The sequence below is a fragment of the Camelina sativa genome, chromosome 18, assembly GCF_030686135.1.
Source record: "Camelina sativa cultivar CO46 ecotype springtype chromosome 18, ASM3068613v1".
NCBI lineage: Eukaryota > Viridiplantae > Streptophyta > Magnoliopsida > Brassicales > Brassicaceae > Camelina > Camelina sativa.
Window position 1 is genome coordinate 4,176,448 of NC_141897.1, and position 19,612 is coordinate 4,196,059.

Below are 19,612 nucleotides of genomic sequence, written 5' to 3' on the forward strand. Positions count from 1 at the left end.
ATTATAGATTGTTGGGTTGGTTTTGCTCATTTTATATATATCAAAATGGAAAAAAGATAGTTAGCTACCTCAAGTATCACAGAATGCATGGCCACATATGCGAACTATGGTAAAGGACATCCAGCTACATGACCTATATGTAATACGTGGTCACATGTCTGAAGTTTAAGAAGTTATGTGCGGAACACCATACACATCAAATGTCGACAAACCGGACGATTTGCGTCGGTATTGACTCATCGTTGACTCGTCGGACCCGAATTAAAACCCGATCGGATTTACAAATCAAAACCCGAGACCAAGACCCGGTTGAGTTTATGGGTAATTATCTTATCAGGCCGTGGGCCTAGAGATTAAACAAAAAATATCAGGCCCATTATCTTATTACCACAACAACAATTTTTTTCTTCTTCGATATAGCCGAAACACAGTCTTTAAACGATTGCTCTCCATTATTAGGGTTCTTAGTGTTCATCTTTTCGAAGGTTTGAGTCGACGATTAGGGTTTTTAGGGTTAATTGTTTCGAAGATGGAATTAAGCTCGGGATCCTCCAGTAGCAGCAGATATTGAGGGCAACAAGTCTGTGATTGTGGATTACCGGCTAAGATTTTCAAATCTAAAACGGCGAGGAATCCACATCGAAAGTTCTTTGGGTGTGAGTTGTACAAGGTATGTTTCGTAAGTGTTATTAACAGTGTTGAGGTGGTGAGATTTGTTGATTAGTTCAGTCTCTTATTGATGTGGATTTAGGAAGGTGGTAACGAACACTGCAAATTCTTTAGGTGGGTTGATGAAGAAGAGGTGAAAGGCTGGCCCAGACAAGCGTTGGTAGAAGCTCAAGCTGAAATTAACGAGAAGAATAGGATGATAAGTCAACTAAAATCGACAATCATGGAGCTTCGTGATGAGTTGGAGAAGCATCAATTGGAGATGTTATTAAAGAATGTTGAGATGGAAACAACTATGTATCGTCAAGGCATTATCATCACTGGATTGACAGGATTGCTGGTATGCACCATTGGAGCCATTGTCTTTGGTTGAGTTATTAGATAGCTTTGTTATTGTATGAATGCTTTTGGTTAGTGATTATGTCGTGACTTTTTAATGAATTTGTAATGACTTTGTAATGACTTTTTAATGAATTTCTAATGACTTTGCTTAGTGGTTTTGCAAAACAAAATATATGGGACTAAGTGTGTTTAAAGTCACCAAATACATGACCAAAATAAGAGCACCTTAGGTGTGTTTCAATTCACCAAATACATGAACAAAATAATACCCGATTAGGTGTTTTAAGTCACCAACCCTACATGTACAACCAACCCTACATGTCAATATTGTACCAAAAGGAGTCTAAAACCAACCCGACATGTCCAAAAAATGAGTCAGCTACCTCATCCGAATAACATCCTCTCGACAAAGCTTCTTCTCTGTGGTGCAGATGAGGAAACATCTTGCACCTCAGGTTCGACTTGAGGTTCAGGTTCATGGTCAGGAGCTTCCATTGCTGCAAAAGCTGCTGCCATTTCAGCTTGATCTTGAGCTTCCACTTGTGGTGCCGCATTTAGTTTTCTTCTCTTGGCCCTGTTCTCAGAGGACTAACAAAGTATAGTCAGAACAACCGAACCAAATTAAAAGAGAAAGAACAATAGTGTGAAGACATACCTCATTAGGACATCGTCTTGAATTATGACCCACTTGACCACATAGACCACAGTGGACCACTCTTCCTTGGCGACCAACTTTCTTGTCAGATTTGTTTTTGCTTGGTGATTCATTTAGACCCTTGATTCTTGCCTTGCCCTTCGGTCTCCCTGCAAGACGTTTGTAAGGAGGTGCAACAATCCGTGGTCTTCCAGAGTCCTTCCAAAATTTGGATCCATTAACAGGCCTCAGACCCCTCCTATATGTCCCTTGCCATTTTTCAGTCAAGTAGTAATCTGACATATAGTCTTCCACTTCGTAATTCATTTCTCTTATTGCACAAACAGCATGACGACATGGGATACCAGTCAAATCCCACTTCCTGCATGCACAAGTCCGCGCAGACAAATTCACAAAATATCCTGTCCCAAACTCAACAATCTCGTACTCGCCACCAGTGCTTGTGATCATTGCACAATATTGAGCTTCGTTACATGATTTCTCTAGCTCTTTTCTTGCCTTTTTTGTGTACTTAGCAGTTTTTTTTCCAGCAATAGTGGACCTGATGGCAACCCGTTGCATAGCATCCCTCCTTATCAGCTCTAACATCTGGACAAATGGCTTCCTCCTTGCAATCTTTAAGGTTCTGTTATACGACTCAGTATGGTTGTTGTGAGTATCAGCACAACAACAACCAACCCTAAAGAATGCCCTGCACCATGTAGTTCGATCCTTTTGAAGTAGAGTTTCACAAGCTTGGGGATCAAACTCTTTGAAAACCGCCAAATTCTCCTTGTAATCAGCTTCATTGTAGCTGCTTGCCACTCTCCAGAATAGTGGCTTCAACATATCTGCCTTATTGGATTTCTTCAAGTTGGAGTAGATATGTCTAGCACAAGCTCGATGTTCTGCCATTGGTAACACAGTTGACACACCATGAATTAATCCTTTATGCATGTCTGATATCAGAGTGATGTTCTCACCTAGCCCCAAGTCCAGATCTTCTTTCAGCTTTCGAACAAACCATTACCAATTGGGATTGTTCTCACAATCCACTACGGCCCATGCCACTGGAAATATCTGGTTATTAGGATCCCTTCCTACAGCAGTAAGCATCATCCCATTCGTCGAGTTTTTCAAAAAGGTATCATCCAAACCAATGATTGGGCGACAGTTCTGCTTCCAAGCAATCCTCAACGGCTCAAAGCAGATGTAGATTTGATGAAATGCCTCACGACCATCAGCCCTTACTGTTGTATTAACCTCAACTGTAGTATGCGGATTGGACCTACAATAAATCACAAAATTGTTAACACAAATACGAAAATTAATCAGAACAAAGTGATAATACAAAAACAAAACTGTGACTTACGTTATTAGGTGAAGCTCATAGTCTCTTAATCTTGCAAACTGCTCATCACATTCAGCTTGCAGCTTATCAAATACACGTCTTCTAGCAACTTTGGCTTGGTTTGGCGAGATTATTATGTTATACCTCTTCTTCATCTCATCTTTTATCTCTGGACCGCTCATCTCCGGATCTCTTCTTATATCTTGAAGGAATAAATCAGCAATGACAGGAGTTATCTCACACCTTCCTGTTGGATGGCATTGATGGTCATAGTCATAAGTCTTCACCATCCACTTTCCTCCAAGTGGTATCTCCACAGCACAACAGATTTTCCATCCACAACCTTTTGCTTTGCATCTAGCACCCAACCTCTCCTTTTCTCACCTGTCGAACACCACATTCCGCCTTGTCTTTAAGACATATTTGATCACATTCCTCTTAAAATCAATCCCACTGCTGAAAACCTACCTTAAACTGAACACACCATCCACTACACCTCTTCTAACTAACTTCTCTGTTTGTGCTTCCTCATCACCTGATTCATCATCAGTTGCAGGATATACATCATCTTCGTCTGGTATCTGTTCCTCATAATTTTCATTGTTGAAAACTTGTATATCTTCCTCTTCAATCTCGGCCTCTTCGTCACCAATGTCACCATCAACCTCTGAGTCTGATGATTCAGATAAACCTGCCTCCGAACTCTGACCTTCGTCATATTCACAAACATTCTCCTTGAGAATAAGAGCACCATCACACGCATTCTCCTTTCCAACAGCTATTGTGTCTATAGCTTCAACACATTCTTCTCCTTCCTTCTCAAAGTAAATGACAACTTCTTTCATCCATCGTCCTTTTGAGACCAACTTCTTCTTGTTAGCATCAACATTCTCCCACAAAGGCTTCCTATCTGATACATCTTCAAATGGTAGCTTGTACCACATCTTCCCAATGTACTTAATTCGCTTCTCAAGCATATATATAAGTACATCTTCAAAGATAGTGATAGAATCCACTTCTATTTCCTCAACAACTCCACCGACGTAGTCTAAAACTCCACCGAGTAACTTGAATTCGCCAGAATGATGGCATTTCACCTTAACAGAAATTTTCTCACTACAAAAAAAAAACAAATATTCGGTCACATAAGAAGACAATACTTGTCTGTTTCTATATTTACTGTATCGGATAAAGCAACAATATTCCCCACCACCCCGACAAGTCACTCACTGACAATGGAATCAACTCACATAATAAAGAATCAAACAAAAATCGACTATATAAAAACCTAAACCAACCCCATAAAGTACCCGACAACATCCTCACATCCCCACATCCCCACTAGTTCATACTTCAACCACTACTAAAAATGTTATAACATGAAAACGAAATTGAAAAATTTACCTCATTTGTGAGAATCAGACCCGAACACCAAATTACTTCCGATTAAAACCAACGATTACAGCAGATCCCTCTTCAACAGATGATTTCTTCTCCTTCTTCGAGTTAACCCTAGTTGAAGAGTAGATCGACTTCTACACACTCAATTGGGAAATCGTAAAGTTTTAAATTTTTTACGTTTCATCGATGTTGTGGTAATAAGATAATGGGCCTGATATTTTTTGTTTAATCTCTAGGCCCACAGCCTGATAAGATAATTACCCATAAACTCAACCGGGTCTTGGTCTCGGGTTCAGATTTGTAAATCCGATCGGGTTTTAATTCGGGTCCAACGAGTCAACGATGAGTCAACACCGACGCAAATCGTCCGGTTTGTCGACATTTGATGTGTATAGTGTTCCGCACATAACTTCTTAAACTTCAGACATGTGACCATGTATTACATATAGGTCATGTAGCTGGATGTCCTTTACCATAGTTCGCATGTGTGGCCATGCATTATGTGATACTTGAGGTAGCTGACTATTTTTTTCCTATCAAAAATGATCCAAGCATATGATCAACCTATATATCTAATCCAAAAGCTGGCATCGTTGTGACTTGTGAAGATACAATTAGCATCATTTCAACATAACTTCTCTAATACTATTACACTCAACATCACCCAACACCTCGACAATAAAAAAGATAAATCAAATTGTGAGAACATACAAAGTGGTGTGAAGTTGAATGAGATGATCAATTTTTTAGCAAAACTTCTTGGAGCCAGAAGGCAGTGGCGTTTTAGCATGTTCTTATTCAAGGTGATCTGAAGGTTTTAACAGTCGTCGTTGGCGAAAGCTCCGTTGCGGAGGTGGCCGAGACATATGATTTTTATAAAACGGCGGGGGAGGGCAAGCCGTATATATTTGATTAGATGGTGAATGTCTTGGTTGATCAAAAATTGTTGCCACTGACCTCAAGATAGCGGTGGAGGCTCTGTAATTCAAATTAAACGGTGGTTATTCCCACAACCACCAGATGCAGCGTGTCGGAGTGGAATATGAGAGTAAAGAGAGAAAGAAAGTGAGAAAGAGAGAGAATTGCAGAGATGGAGGTATTTTATATAAAAAGTTGCAATATTGGCATCAAACTCTTTTAATAAAAAACAAATCATCCAAAGTTTCATCTTTAAAGTTGTGATTTGTAAGTTATATTTTTGAACTAAAAAATGTTAGAAAAGTCTTCTAGAATCACATTCAGTATAATTTTAAAAAAATAACAGTAAATTTGGAGTGAGATTTATAAATTATTGATTGAATAACAAGTGATTTTAAATGATTTTTATAAATTTCACATTCAATAACATGAGATTTCATATGATTTTAAAAAATCACCAATTAAATAACAGAAGATTTTAATAATTCTCCAAAATCTTCTAAAATATCAAGTTGTATACACCCCGTAAAAGTGATCAAGTTTGACTAAATAAAAGAGACAAAATCTTAAATTCTGTTTGGACACAAGTACAATTACAGTTCGGACCGATTTGGTTACAAAAAGTAAAAAGTAGTCAGTCAATAAAAAAAACGTCTCTTTAGTTGGGCCTCATTGCTTAAACGATATTGGGCCCATTTATGTAGCAACATATACATTCTAACTGAGGAATGACATTAACAAACAGCCGTCTTAGCTCAGTGGTAGAGCGCGTGGCTTTTAACCACGTGGCCGTGGGTTCGATCCCCACAGACGGCGGAGCTTAACTTTCTTTTTAAATAGTACTTCAATTTCTTTTTTAAATCATTCGACAACAAATGGGCTATGGCAAGTGGGATTAGTTAAAAATTTATAATAAGCGGTTAATTATCCTTTGACGCCCCCACTATTATCGGTCAAATTAAAATTTAACCCAACATATTTTATTTCGATCACTTAGCACCCTAATTGTCCCAAAAAAAAATATATATGTAAGATCATTAAACGGAAAGTATTACTATTTGATTTTGCAAATAAACAGAAAGTATTTAATCAGAGTAAATAAATACAAAATCATTCAGGCCAAAATTTGACAATAGCATAAGATATATATTCCAAAACAAAAAAAAGGAAATTTATTTTTAATACCGATTAAATAAGATAATTTGGATAATTTGGGAAAAAAATTAACATAATTGAGAAAAGAAGAAGGGGCTAAAAATTCTCACTTTTTGCTTCGTTCTATATCGGCACCGAACCATAAACCAAACGAAAGCAAAAGAAGAAGAAGAAGAAGAAGAAGAAGAAGAGAGTAGAGAGATACGTAGTGAGAGAGAGAGAGAGAGAGAGAAAGGTTGAACCTTTTTTGCGTTTCTGTTGAAGAAGATCTTCACTGTGTGTGTGCGTCCCTTTACAATGCCTGTGAGTAATAGCTTCCCGTCCTCTGAGATTCCCGATGAGGGAGACCAACGAAACGACCGATTTAACCCGGAAGCTCAACAGGATCTACAAGAAGAGAAGGGTGATGTGAATATAGTCGAAGAAGAAGTGAAACGCGACGAAGCAGAGGAGGAAGAAGAAGTGAAACCCAACGAAGCGGAGGAAGAAGAAGATAAGGAAGATGATGATGGTGATGACGACGATGCTGAGAAGTTAGTAGAAGAAGAAGAGGTGGAAGAGGAAGAAGAGGAAGAGGAAGAGGAAGATGAAGAAGAAGAAGACGAAGAAGGTAAAGGATGTGTTCCTTTTTCTGGTTGTGTCTACTCTCGTGGAAACGTAAATCACGCTTAAACGTGGGAGTGTGTGTGTGTGTGTGTGTGTGTGTTTGCTCACGATTTTGGTCTCTCTTGTTTGTTTCAGATTCTAAGGAAACAAGTCCATCTTCTCTACCAGGAGGAGACCAATCAGAGTATGATTTTTACATTTCTCTGTCTTTCTTCTCTTCTCCACTCTCTTGTCCAGATGTGTGTTTTGCTTTGATGGGTTCGCTTCTCCATTTCAATTTCTTGGTTTTAGCAAACAGTTTCTACTCAATTACATGTTAAAAATCCCTCTGCTTGATTTAGCAATCTGATGATTTCATCGTTCTTAGCACTTGCATGTTGTGATTCCAGTCGTATTTGCAGCTCTTGTGTTTATATAAATGTAAAGTTTCTAGCTTTGGTTTATTATAGTGACCATTGTGGAGGTTGATCTTAAAGAATGATTCATCTAACATTTAACTTAACCTCTTTCAGTGTATAGCATCTAGAAAGATCCTGCTATAGTTCTCTAATAAAGATGCTGTGATGAATCTTTGTTGTTTAATTGAGTCTGGAAATTTTTTGATGCAGATTTATGGAAATTGATCTTGGAGAAATCCGGAAAGACGTGCAGTGTCCAATATGCCTAGGTACTTAAAAAATTTTGTTAATCTTACAGCATCCATTCCTCGTTGGGAACGAAACTTTTATGAAAGCTACAGAGCCGTTACTTTCTTCAGTCAGTCGGCATGAAATTCTTGCGGCTTTTTGATGTCGTATTCTTGTAGATAACTCGCAGCGAATATGTTGAAACTTGTCTCTTTTGAGGGAAACTTTTTTTGCCTAGCTTTCTCATTATTTTACTGCTGCAAGTCCTTCACAAAATGAAGAAGTTCCATTAATACAGTATGCTACATTTGGCTGATGTGAGTTTCTTGCTATCCTGTCTCCAGGAATCATAAGGAAGACAAGGACTGTGATGGAATGCCTTCACCGCTTCTGCCAGGAATGTATTGATAAGTCTATGAGATTGGGGTATGGCTTCAAATTGTTCCTGCCACTTTACAGTTGCATGTTCATTCATTCTCTTGGGAGCCTTAACTATTGGCTTTCAGCTTTCTAAAGCTTTGTTCTGAGTTTACATTAACTGAAATTGCTATTGCAGGAACAATGAATGTCCTGCTTGCAGGAAACATTGTGCAAGCCGGCGTTCTCTAAGAGACGACCCAAAATTTGATTCTCTTATTGCAGCTTTATTCACAAATATTGATAGTTATGAGGAAGCGGTAAAGCATCAACATATATTATCTGCTTGTTTATTTTGGAGAGATTGTTTCTGTTAAACGCTTTTATTGTTTTGTTTGTTTCAGGAACTGGCTTTTCACGAAGATGAAAAGGCTCGTAATAAGCAGGTCTGATACCTGAGGCAATATGTGTCATATGGATATTGTTGTTATAAAAAAATTTCGACTGTTGCTAAAGCTATGTTCTTGAAATTTGTTTTTCTCTACCTTGTTATGGCTTTTGTGTAGATTCAAGCATCTATAGCTCAAATATCGCAACGACAGTCAGAGGCTCTTGTGAAAAGACGATCTTTAGGTAAAGAGGCAGCAGTCTTGGTGAGATCACCGCGTATTGCTAGTGGCTCCAGAAGGAGAAGGAACTGCAGAAACATGGAACAACAAAACGTATCAGAAGCCCCTGATGATGATAATAATGATGATATTAACAACAACGGAGGAGGCAAAGATTCGTCTTCAGATGAGCGTGGTACAGAAGTCCGACAGAAGAAACGTAGAAAACGGTCTACAAGTCGTTCAACACAACACCCTTCCTCTTCAGGTGCAAACAATAACAATGGTAACTGCGCAGATAATGACACTGAAGTTTATAAAGATAGTAAAGGATTATCTCCAGGGCTTGTGTGGAATCCAGAGATACTGGCTTGGGGAAGAGGTGGTACAAGGAGTAACACAAGGCATGGGAATAATATATCAGGAGGCAGTAGTAAGATTGCGAGGAATGCTCGCGTGAACAAACTTGTTGAATATCTACGTAGCAGCATAGATGGATCCAGTGTTGAGGTACCAAAGATAAGAAACGATAATTCTCTTGTTCTTGATGACCTGTGTTTCAGATTGCTGTTTTCTTGGATTTTGATTGAACTTAATCTCTCTTTCCCTGCAGGTGGATATCCATCTCAAGCTTGTCTCGCTGGATACAAACTGTATACCAGACTTACCGCAGCCATATCTCTGTTGCAAGCCCGCGTTGCTTGTAAAACAGCTCCGTGAAGTGAGTACTCATTTCTCTCTCTCTCTCTCTTAACATACTTGTCACAATAGAAAGTGATTATTTTTACATATATAGAAGGTTCGTTACATATATAGATGTGAAAGTTCTTCAATATGATATTTTGTGAACTTCCCAATGGTGAACAGTTCGTAGCACTTCAGATGAATTTGAAGAGTGAAGAGGTTGAATTGTTAGTAACAAGAAGAGGAGCAGGAGAAGATGCGACAATAGAGAATCTCCCTGTAGTGACTTCAGCTTCAGCACCATCATCCAAAGATGAGATGCAAAGTCTCGAAGACAATGAAGCATTGTCAAGGCTCAAAGTCGATTTCATTTCCAGCCATGAACAACATTTGGTAGCGTCAATAATAAATAATTTGTTTCTATTTGTCTTTCATTCTAATCTAAAGTATGATTCAACTCTCTGAGACGTTTTCCTTATTTGGATTGTGCCTTAGATCATAGCTTACCAGAAGAAGCAAACCGAGTGAAGAAACTTGGGAGCCTAAGGACGTGCTGCGAAGTGCGAACAATGTATTATATACAAACAGATGGATCAGGGCATGTTTGTCCGTTTGCTAGATTATATATCTCAGTTGCTTTTTAGTTTTAGGAAGTTTTTCATTTGTGACAGACTTAGTATTTATAAGGCAAACCTTTTGTTTTACTACATATATATGGGAAAATGTCATGAAAACCCACTTTGGGTGTGAGTTCTGTCACAAAAACCCACTTTCCACTCATGGTATACTTTCCCAAGTTTTTTGTTTATGTGTCCACTTTTCTTTTACATTTTTGCTCTTACTAACAACTTACCTCTCTTTCTCTCCTTCTTTTCTCTCTTTTTCTCTTCTTTTTTGTTGTTAACACTTTAACAAAGTAAAATATATTTATTTGTTATCATAAAACAAATTTTCTATTTATTTATATAAAATATGTTATGATTATATATTTTCTACATTTTAAGATACATATTGCTATATTTTTTATGAATTTTTAGATTATACAGTATCCATCAGTCGTTGAACATTTGTTCAATTATAAGTGGATAATCAATTGCAGTATTGTTAATAGATAGTTACTTGTGTTTATTCATACAAAATATACATACATAAATTTGGTTAGATCTTTATCCATAGCATATTATCCATAACACAACATAGACCAAATAAGTACAAAACCCTTTAATTCTAAATTTTAAATCCTAGAACATAAACCCTTGAACCTAAAACCAACACTATTCACTTTAAAAAAAAAAAAACAAAGTTTAGTGGATAGAAAAACTGTGGATAGGTCTCAATGGATTTACAAAGCATATCTAGACATTAAGCTGAAGAATAGCAGTTGAATGGTGGCTATGGATGTGATCATGTGGATATTTTTTTGTGGATACCAATGTAGACAGACCAAAGAATCATCATAAAACATCCACACAATTAAATCCATAGACACCATGAGCTCCTTGCTTCATATTTTGTGTTGGTCCAGAAACATATACACTCATAAGTGGTTAATAAACAAAATAAAAATTAACAACATTGATTTACTTAGAACATTGAATATCAATCATGTGGATTAGTAGTTATGGATACTTATCTTATAATATCTTGCTCATTCTTTACATGAGCAGAAATTTGTCCAAGATAAATTAGCCACATAGATTTCTTTTAGCTAAATGTTTTTGTACTATTTTCAGCTAGAAGTAGGTATATTAGAACTTAGAAGTGTCACTAGAAGCATACTACACAATAAACATGGTCATTATTAATCTCAAAGCCTATCCACCAAATTCTGACCATGTGGACAAGCAATCCAGATGAAATTTATTGACAAGTTTGTTGCATGTTCAAACATCACTATAGTTTAGCCACTTAGATGTCTTTTAGCCAAATGTTTTTGTACTATTTTTAAGCTAGAATTAGAGATATTAGAACTTAGAAGTGTTACTAGAAGCATACTACACAACAAACATGGTCATTATTAATCTCTAAGCCTATCCACCAAACTCTGACCACGTGGACAAGCAATCCAGATGAAATTTATTGACAAGTTTGTTGCATGTTCAAACATCACCATAGTTTAGGATTTAGACTTTAGATGGTATATAGATTCAATGTCTATGTTTTGAGTTTAAGTTGTATTGTCTAAGGTTCAAGGTGTAGGATTTAGGGGTTAAGGTTAAAAGTTTAGGTTTAGGTATGTGGATGATGTGTCTATATTTTTAATTCATGGTTTAGGATTTAGGGTTCAAGGTGTACGGTTTAGGGTTTAGGATTTAAGATTTAGGGTATAAGGTTTACGTTTTTGGGCTTATATGGATTTAGTGTCTATGTGGTGTTAGGATTTAATATTTAGGGTATAAGGTTAACTTTCTTTTGTTTGTCAACAACTAAAGTTACTAAACTTAAAATTTAGTATGTTTATCACCAACTAAAGTTACTAAACTTAAAATTTAGTAATGAAAATGAAAAATAAATGTTAAAGAAAAAAAATATTAGAAAAGAAAGAGAAAAGTTAGAGAGAGAGATGAGAAGGAAAAAAAAAGTAGAAAGAGAAGGTTAGTTTAGTTAGAGGGTGTAAGTTGTAATTTGACATAAGAAAAGTATAGGGATAGTAGAAAGTGAGTGTAAGTGTCAATACTTTAGGAGAAAGTGGGTGTGGGTGTCATTTTCCCTATATATATATATATATATATCAGCCAAGTTTCAGAACACATGAAGTTTTTACTACTGCCTCATTTTATAATGGAGATTGGAGAAGAAGCGTAGTTGGTGATTTTGGTCTTGTCGTCTCCTTGTTCGACCTGTGTTTAATTGACATGGAGTTTTGTGTTTTTTACTCAGCTTAGGTAAAAAAAAAAAAAACAAGAGAAGAAATCAACTCCTGATTTGGATCAGAACTTACTTTTGGGGTAAGAATGGGTTGTTGAAGTTTGGCTCTGTTCTGGCATGAGGAACCATTGTCCTTCTTAAGTTGTTTTAGAGCTCATTATTCCTCTACCTGACAAAGTTTAAGGTAAACTACACTTATAATCATTCTCTTTTCTTGGATACATTTTATATTTGGCAGTAAATTTATAGAGATTTATTGTATTATTACTAGGACTCAGACCCCCGCGATGTCGCGGGGAAAGTATTTTATAAAAAGTTAATAAGTTTGAAATTTGAAATTATACATTATGAAATCATTTGAATGTAATAGAATAATTTGAATATATAAACATTAAACAGAAACGGTTTAAAAGCACAACCATCAAAATGAAAACTTATAAACAAAAAATATTATGTAGAATAGACGTAAATTTGCAGAAAACATTGTCTGAAGTATTATAAATATATAAGATATTTTATGAAGAATTATGGTAAATAGCTACAATTACAAAAAATCATAATGACAAAGTGATCTTAATTGAGAATATTGAACTAATGGTTGTAATGAATAAATGTAATTTTTATCAAATAATTATAATTAAAAATGTATTTAATAAGAGTGAAACTATATCAAAAAAATATTGAAATTAAAATACAAAACTTTCAAAAACATGGTAAAATAAATTTTAAATATTAAAATAGTTTTTAACGATAACTTATGATAATTAGACGAAACTATAAATTCTACAGTAAGTTTTATTAAATTTTTATATTGCTATAATCATTTCTAAAAATTTAGTTAGAATTTAATATTAGATATTAAATGTTATATTATAGAAAGTCGCAACGAACTATGATTTGATAATTATTGATGAAGAGACAATAGAAAGTTCAAAATACATGACTATTTAAATAGACACACCTATTAGAACGAAAAAATTGTGATGATAAAATATGAATAAGATATAGTGCAAAAAGACACAACTCTACAATGAACAGATACAACTATTTGAGTTAAAAAAAAAACAAATAATTTTTTTTTTTCACAAAAAAATACTAAAAAAAAGTCGCAACTGTTGTTCTCATTTATTAAGATTGTTATTATTACTTTTAAATATTAAATATTAAAATGTTGTTTTAATGAAAAGTTACGATAAATAGACGCAACTATAAATTCTATAGTAAGTTGTATTAAATTTTTCTATTGCTATAATCATTTCTAAAATTTTAGTTAGATTATAGAATAACATTAAATATTAGATATTAATATTCAATTATTTAGATTCAATATAAAATGAAAAATTTGTTTCAACGAACTTGTTGGTTACTGATGAAAAGACAAATATAAAGAGAGTTCAGAAGACATGACTATTTAAATAGACACAAGCCAATGACGTCATACACCTATTACAATGAAAGTTGTGATGAACAAATATAAATAAAATATAGTGAAAAGATACAACTTTATAATGAACAGATACAACCGTTTGAATTTTTTAAAACGCATATAAAAACAAAAATTTTACGTAAAGGTACTACGAAAAATCACAACTACTTGAGATTATTGGAGACAATTAATTAGATGTAAGTAAAAGCAGCATAAAACCGGATTTATACACAGTACTCCAAAAAAAAACTTTTTAAGTTTTTCACAAGAATCAAAACTCAAAGTCAGCTATAAGCACTGTTTATGCACTAGGACTACAACACACAAATGATGCATCAATAGAGATTGGATGGTGAGTTAATTGAAATCATTAGCCAAGGAAAAAAAGATAACAATATACGGTGACCTTTTCTATTTTGTTTTTTGTAAATGGTTGATCAGAATATTTAATATTAGTTTTCAAACCTTTTATTGAGTAGGATTTGCATAATTCTTTGTAAATATATATATTTTTTATCTTTATATATATATTGACTTCACTTCATGCAAATGCATCATCATTCATATATTAATTTGATACTGTTAAAAACTTAAAAAGTATCAAAGAGCACCAACTAGCTAGACACATGAACAAGCTAAATCTGAATATAAGCCTCCATAACCTAAACTTGGAAATTGTATTGTGTCGTTATTGCTCACTAGAATGAGTGAGACAAAACAAATCACGCTAAATTTATAAAATAATCTAATTATCTCATGAAGACAAATAAAAATTTATTTAGTGTGCGCCTATAAGAGTGGTTGTTTAATCTTTTTGTTTTTTCTTCAATTTTTCGTGTATATTTAATCATAGTGTGATAAATAAACAAAATCCTTAGTGTACCCATTTTTTCTTACTTGCTAATCTATTGCTTGATTATGTTAAAATAATAATATTCATTCTTGAGTTCTGATAACATCTAAAACCTAGTTGTCGACTTAATTATACAAATCCAAATCATCATCAAAATAAATTTTAATTTAAGAAAATAAACTTTTGAAAAAGATTAAGTTCTATATACAACCAGCAATTAAAGGATCACAAGAAAATGTAAACTTAATATTGGTATGAAAAAAGCCTTTATAAAAATTTATTAGAAAAATATTCACATGATATAACGAGTATTAAAACATCATTTACATAGATATTTTGGCTAAACACCTACACTTCAGAAATCAATTATAAGATTTTACTTTTGTCTAGTGTTCATGAAAATTACCCCATTATTTACAAATATAGTGAAAACTTGCACATAAAAATCTCGCCTAGTAACTATTATTATGCTAGTTCTTTCCTGAGGTTTTTTTTAATCGTTTTTTATGAAGGAAAAAAAAACCTAGCTAGGTTCATTCAGTTGGTATTGTTTCATTGGTAATATACGTATACGATGCCCCAACTATCAACAAAACCAAAAACTCATGAACTAAACATGACTAATACTAAATACTATATGTACAATCTTCCTTAATTATATATCAAGTTAATTAGTCTAAGAGTTTATTTGTCTCATTGTGTCATCAAATCAAAGTCTAGAAATGGATACACACACGACTAAATTAGTCGTGATATCACTACTACTAGTACTTCTCGTGATATCCGATCACACTAGGCCACTGATTCAGGTTCACTCATACGTACCATTTTGTGCATACACATATGATTATTTTGCTTATTGTCTAGACTTTCTCACGGGCTATTACTACAAACCCGATAAAAAATGTTGTGTCCATATCGCAAAACTCAACGTAATTGCAAAACACAAAAAAGAGAACCCGAGGCTTCTGTGTAATTGTATTGAGATAATGACGAGAGGTTATACGCCTCCAATCTTGGCTGATAAGATCCAACAGCTTCCTCTTCTTTGCAACACACATCTCAGCTTCCCTATCTCCTCTAGCATGGATTGCTCCACGTAAGTATGTAAACATTAGTTTTTATTTTAAGTGGAAATATATTTGAATTTTCTTTGTAGGTTTTGAGATTAGTTTGGGTTCAACTCAATATGATCCTCGTTATATAAGAAATTATAAAAACATAAATTATATAGTCAAAACCATTATTAATGATATCGTGTGTATGGTGATTTGTTATGCAGGGTTTAAGACTTGATGGGTTGTTGTGTGGCCAATTTTTTAAAGGGGGTAACAAAAATGGATCTCTGTATTCAATTTTGGTTTTGTTTTTTTTTTTTATTATCGTACAACCTTTTCAGCTTTAGAGTATTTTGGTTCAGAGAATGTGACAGCCAAATTGAAAGAAAAAATTGAGTCTGGTCTTGGTGTCATTTTTGGTTTCGAATTCAGTTTTCTTACAAAAGTGCTGAAGAGCCAAATCGAATGAAATGCTTCTTCAATATAAAATTTCTTTATCTTTGTCGTTTAAATTAAGAAAACATTTGAATTGCCTTAAGTTTAGTTAAAATATGTCGTCGACAATATTTTTGTTTCATAAAACGTAGGGATCCCTAAATAGTATACAAATGAAAAAAAACCATATGCGTATTTGTTTTGGGAACGTTTTGTATTGAAGTTATAATTTCGATTTGTTTGACCGTAACAAAAAAAAAATGTAAGTTTTAAAACTTGCACATAGAATCAGTTGTCGTTGAGAAGAAACTACCGGTTGGAAGAAAAAAAACAAAGGTTCTTTGTTTCCATGTGAGCTAGCCACGTAACAATTATAGAAATCAAGAAAGCTTGTTAACATTAAAGTTACATGTATTATGAATAGATATTATATGGTTATGTTTAATAGTGTTTTATTATCATGTACGTGCCTTTCTGTGTTGCAAAGTTTCCTCCAGAACTATCCATAAGTCATGACTCCTGACCATTAGCTACTTTAATTTTTATATCAAGAATATAAGATAACACATGCATGTAATGTAAATATGCCTATCTAAAAAAAATATATCAAATTGTATATTCAGAAACAATGACTCGATATCCGTAAGAGAACGCCAGCTCCTACTCAGTTGCATGAACCTATCTTTATATTCTCTCGCCACGAACTCTTCCCTTTTGTCCCCTTCTTTACTCTACACCTCATCATCCTTCTTCCTTTTTTAAAATAACTTATAATTACTTATCATCTACACAACAATAACACTAACATATATACTACTACTAAACATTTCAGTTTAGAATGTTAACAAAATTTTCAGACTATATATATGATTAAAAGAGAATGTAAATATATGAACTAAAACTAATTAATGAGGTGCATTGAATTATAAATATATAAAATTAATAATCATTATGTTTTTCTTTTCTAGTATATATTATAATCTCTTTGTGGTTCTATATATATTATAGGATGTTTAAGAAGATTTGTTTTTTTTTTTACTTTATAAAATGTGTTACAAAATTTTAGGCAGATTTTAATGTTGTTGATATTTTTGACTCTTTAAATTATGAAGTCTTTTTTATAGGTTGGATTGACTTTTAATTAATTATTAATAACACTTTAGTTTTAAAATTAGGTTTGTCTCATGTTTTTATATAAAACAACTTATAGATATATATATATATATATATATTAACTATTAAATATATTTTTGTATATTTAAAGTTATAATTTTTTAATTTTACCATAGATTAATTATAGTTTTTTAATCATGGTGTTATTAAGCAAAATATCCTATAAAGCCGAATATAACCACGTCCAAGGTCTTGATATTTTGTTTGTCAACAACTAATATAAAACGCCTTTAACTTTTCTTGGCCTCATCTCTATTCTCTAATAACCACTCCATATCTCGTATATATATATAGACAATTAGGCATCTTTCATTTTATCCCACACTTATCTCTCTTTCAAAACCCAAAACTAGTTCACAAACGAAGTATATATATATCTCTCAATCTCTCATCTTTCGCCACGTAGACATGGACGTCGGCCACATCAATAGACCAACGGTGGATATCCCGCCGAGAAAGCTTCTCTCCTCCTCCAAGTCTCCTTCGTCGGTTTCAAGTCCTCTTCGGGACTATAAAGACCAAAGTGACTATTCTTACGACTCTGACTCGGAAGATCCTTACGCCGGGGACCATTTCCGGATGTACGAATTCAAGATCCGACGGTGCACACGTAGCCGTAGCCATGATTGGACTGACTGTCCTTTCTCTCATCCTGGTGAGAAGGCTCGTCGTCGTGACCCTCGCCGGTTTCACTACATCGGCGAAGTATGCCCTGAGTATAGTCGCCAAGGCGGCGGTGATTGTAGCCGTGGTGACCAATGCGGCTTTGCGCATGGTGTTTTTGAGTGTTGGCTTCACCCTAGTCGTTACCGTACGGAAGCTTGTAAAGACGGTAAGCATTGTAAGAGAAAAGTATGTTTCTTTGCTCATTCTCCACGTCAGCTTAGAATTCTTCCGCCGTCTTCGCCGGAGAATTATATCTCCGGCGGTTGCGGCGGATCGGCGTCGTCATCTCCCGCGTCGGTGTTAAGTAATAAAAATAACCGGTGTTGCTTGTTTTGTTCACACTCTCCGACGAGCACTCTTTTGGGGTTGTCAAGATCACCGTCTTCGTCTCCACCGTTGTCTCCGGCTGATAAAGCCGCTGCGTTTTCACGGCTGAGCCGACGCCGCACCGCCGTGCTAAACGAGTTGATTAGTTCTTTAGATTCCTTTAGTCTCACGGAAGCACTGGCGGCTTCCTCGTCGTCTCCGGTTACCATGCCAGTTTCCACGGCGGCGATGATCGCCTCAGCGAATCTAGGCAACCACCACCAGAACCGTATTCCGCCGTGGCTTGATGTCGGAGATAGAGATCTCCAATTGCATCAAGGCAGTCCTTTACAATTTGCTCTTTCACCTTCTTCTACTCCAAGTTACCTCCATAGCCAGCCGTCATCGAGCTTCTTCAGCGATGAATTCACACCACGCGGTGGCCTTTTCACGGCGGCGAAAGCTAGGGATAAGAATAGCTTTGAAGTTGGTTCTAGTGGTGATCTTGATCTCGGATGGGTGAACGATCTTTTGACATGAACAATGTGACGTTAACGGTGAACCGTCGGAGTTCTTTCCCGACGGCAGGAATTATACGGCGGCGGAGTTCCGTCGTGGTACATTGTTTATGAAATATTTGTTAAGTTTTACGATTTTTTTCATGTGAGCTAATTAAGAGTCTGTACTATGTCGTGCTTTAAAAATATTACAGTACTTTCTTCTGAGTTATTATTTGTTAAATAGTAACTTCTATTGCTATAATTGATCTCTTGGAACTTGTAATATCTTCTATATTTGGGATCGAACTCCTATGTAATGTTTACTTCAAAATATTCTGTTTAATAAAAAACTTTGTAATTATATATGTCTAATGCTTTTCATAAATTGTCCACAGACATTGTTATAAGAATTTATTCTTTACATATATGCTCTATGTCAAAGGTAATTAAGCAAGTATTGAGCCCTAACATTGTAATTGTAACATTAGATGTCGCTCGAGTCGAGTTTATATAGTGGAGAATAACGTTATTGTTAGGTTTCGTTGGTTGATTGTGGAGCAAATATACTATTCTCGCCATTCACTGCAAAATCTTAAATATTTTGACACTTAGAGTATAAAAAATGATGATATATTTCCCCCAGTCCGAGAGCACTTTGTTTCCTAGGAGACATACTTATCTGAACGACAGCTGTACATGCGTAGAGGTGTTCATTACTCATATAGATACGATATAATACACAATTTATACATACTTACACATGTGATCATGTGCATCATGTATATACATAAATAGATAAACATAGTAGCAAATGTACAAAAGTTAAGTGTGTCGGGGTGTGTAGGTGTCACGTGGACCGCATGACCCACCAATACTTAGTTCCCATTCTCATCTCCATGGGTCGGTAAGTCCTTTAGATGTCTCCTTGGAGACATATTCACTATCATACATTAGATGATCATTTACATATGTTTTT

The 19,612-nt window shown here is 34.9% G+C and overlaps 3 protein-coding genes, 1 non-coding gene and 1 pseudogene across 6 annotated transcripts; 4 read left to right on the forward strand and 1 right to left on the reverse strand.

Moving 5' to 3' along the window:
• Positions 1-1,572: 1,572 nt before the first annotated feature.
• On the reverse strand, positions 1,573-4,069 carry LOC147921503 (uncharacterized; annotated as a pseudogene).
• Positions 4,070-6,059: 1,990 nt separating this feature from the next.
• TRNAK-UUU (transfer RNA lysine (anticodon UUU)) lies at positions 6,060-6,131 on the forward strand. Its single transcript has one exon. It is a non-coding gene; the product is annotated as a tRNA-Lys (tRNA).
• Positions 6,132-6,541: 410 nt separating this feature from the next.
• LOC104760514 (putative E3 ubiquitin-protein ligase RING1a) lies at positions 6,542-10,116 on the forward strand. Of its 3 annotated transcripts, none has more exons than XM_087498827.1 (11): positions 6,542-7,080; positions 7,212-7,260; positions 7,685-7,743; positions 8,047-8,128; positions 8,259-8,379; positions 8,464-8,505; positions 8,626-8,935; positions 9,011-9,177; positions 9,281-9,388; positions 9,535-9,744; positions 9,847-10,116. In XM_087498827.1, the coding sequence occupies exons 1-11, from the start codon at positions 6,768-6,770 to the stop codon at positions 9,877-9,879; spliced, it is 1,494 nt and encodes a 497-aa protein (XP_087354953.1). In that variant the 5' UTR covers positions 6,542-6,767; the 3' UTR covers positions 9,880-10,116. The 3 variants fall into 3 exon arrangements, with proteins under 3 accessions (XP_087354953.1, XP_087354954.1, XP_087354952.1); XM_087498828.1 differs by having other exon boundaries at positions 9,029-9,177; XM_087498826.1 differs by having other exon boundaries at positions 8,626-9,177.
• A 5,070-nt stretch (positions 10,117-15,186) lies between these two features.
• On the forward strand, positions 15,187-15,601 carry LOC104760516 (non-specific lipid-transfer protein 13). The gene has a single exon (XM_019240305.2). The coding sequence runs from the start codon at positions 15,221-15,223 to the stop codon at positions 15,599-15,601; it is 381 nt and encodes a 126-aa protein (XP_019095850.2). The 5' UTR covers positions 15,187-15,220.
• Positions 15,602-17,395: 1,794 nt separating this feature from the next.
• On the forward strand, positions 17,396-19,001 carry LOC104760517 (zinc finger CCCH domain-containing protein 61). Its single transcript, XM_010483459.3, has one exon. It carries the CDS (start codon positions 17,573-17,575, stop codon positions 18,674-18,676), a length of 1,104 nt encoding a protein of 367 aa, XP_010481761.1. The 5' UTR covers positions 17,396-17,572; the 3' UTR covers positions 18,677-19,001.
• Positions 19,002-19,612: the final 611 nt, after the last annotated feature.

What these genes read in the sequence shown, in the direction of transcription:
- LOC104760517 (XM_010483459.3), top strand. Translation starts at nt 17,573, where the DNA reads ATGGACGTCGGCCACATCAATAGACCAACGGTGGATATCCCGCCGAGA.
- LOC104760516 (XM_019240305.2), top strand. Translation starts at nt 15,221, where the DNA reads ATGGATACACACACGACTAAATTAGTCGTGATATCACTACTACTAGTA.
- LOC104760514 (XM_087498826.1), top strand. Translation starts at nt 6,768, where the DNA reads ATGCCTGTGAGTAATAGCTTCCCGTCCTCTGAGATTCCCGATGAGGGA. An exon ending in TTGATAGTTATGAGGAAGCG is followed by an intron (nt 8,380 to 8,463) that starts GTAAAGCATCAA and finishes TGTTTGTTTCAG; the next exon opens with GAACTGGCTTTTCACGAAGA. An exon ending in AAAAGGCTCGTAATAAGCAG is followed by an intron (nt 8,506 to 8,625) that starts GTCTGATACCTG and finishes GCTTTTGTGTAG; the next exon opens with ATTCAAGCATCTATAGCTCA.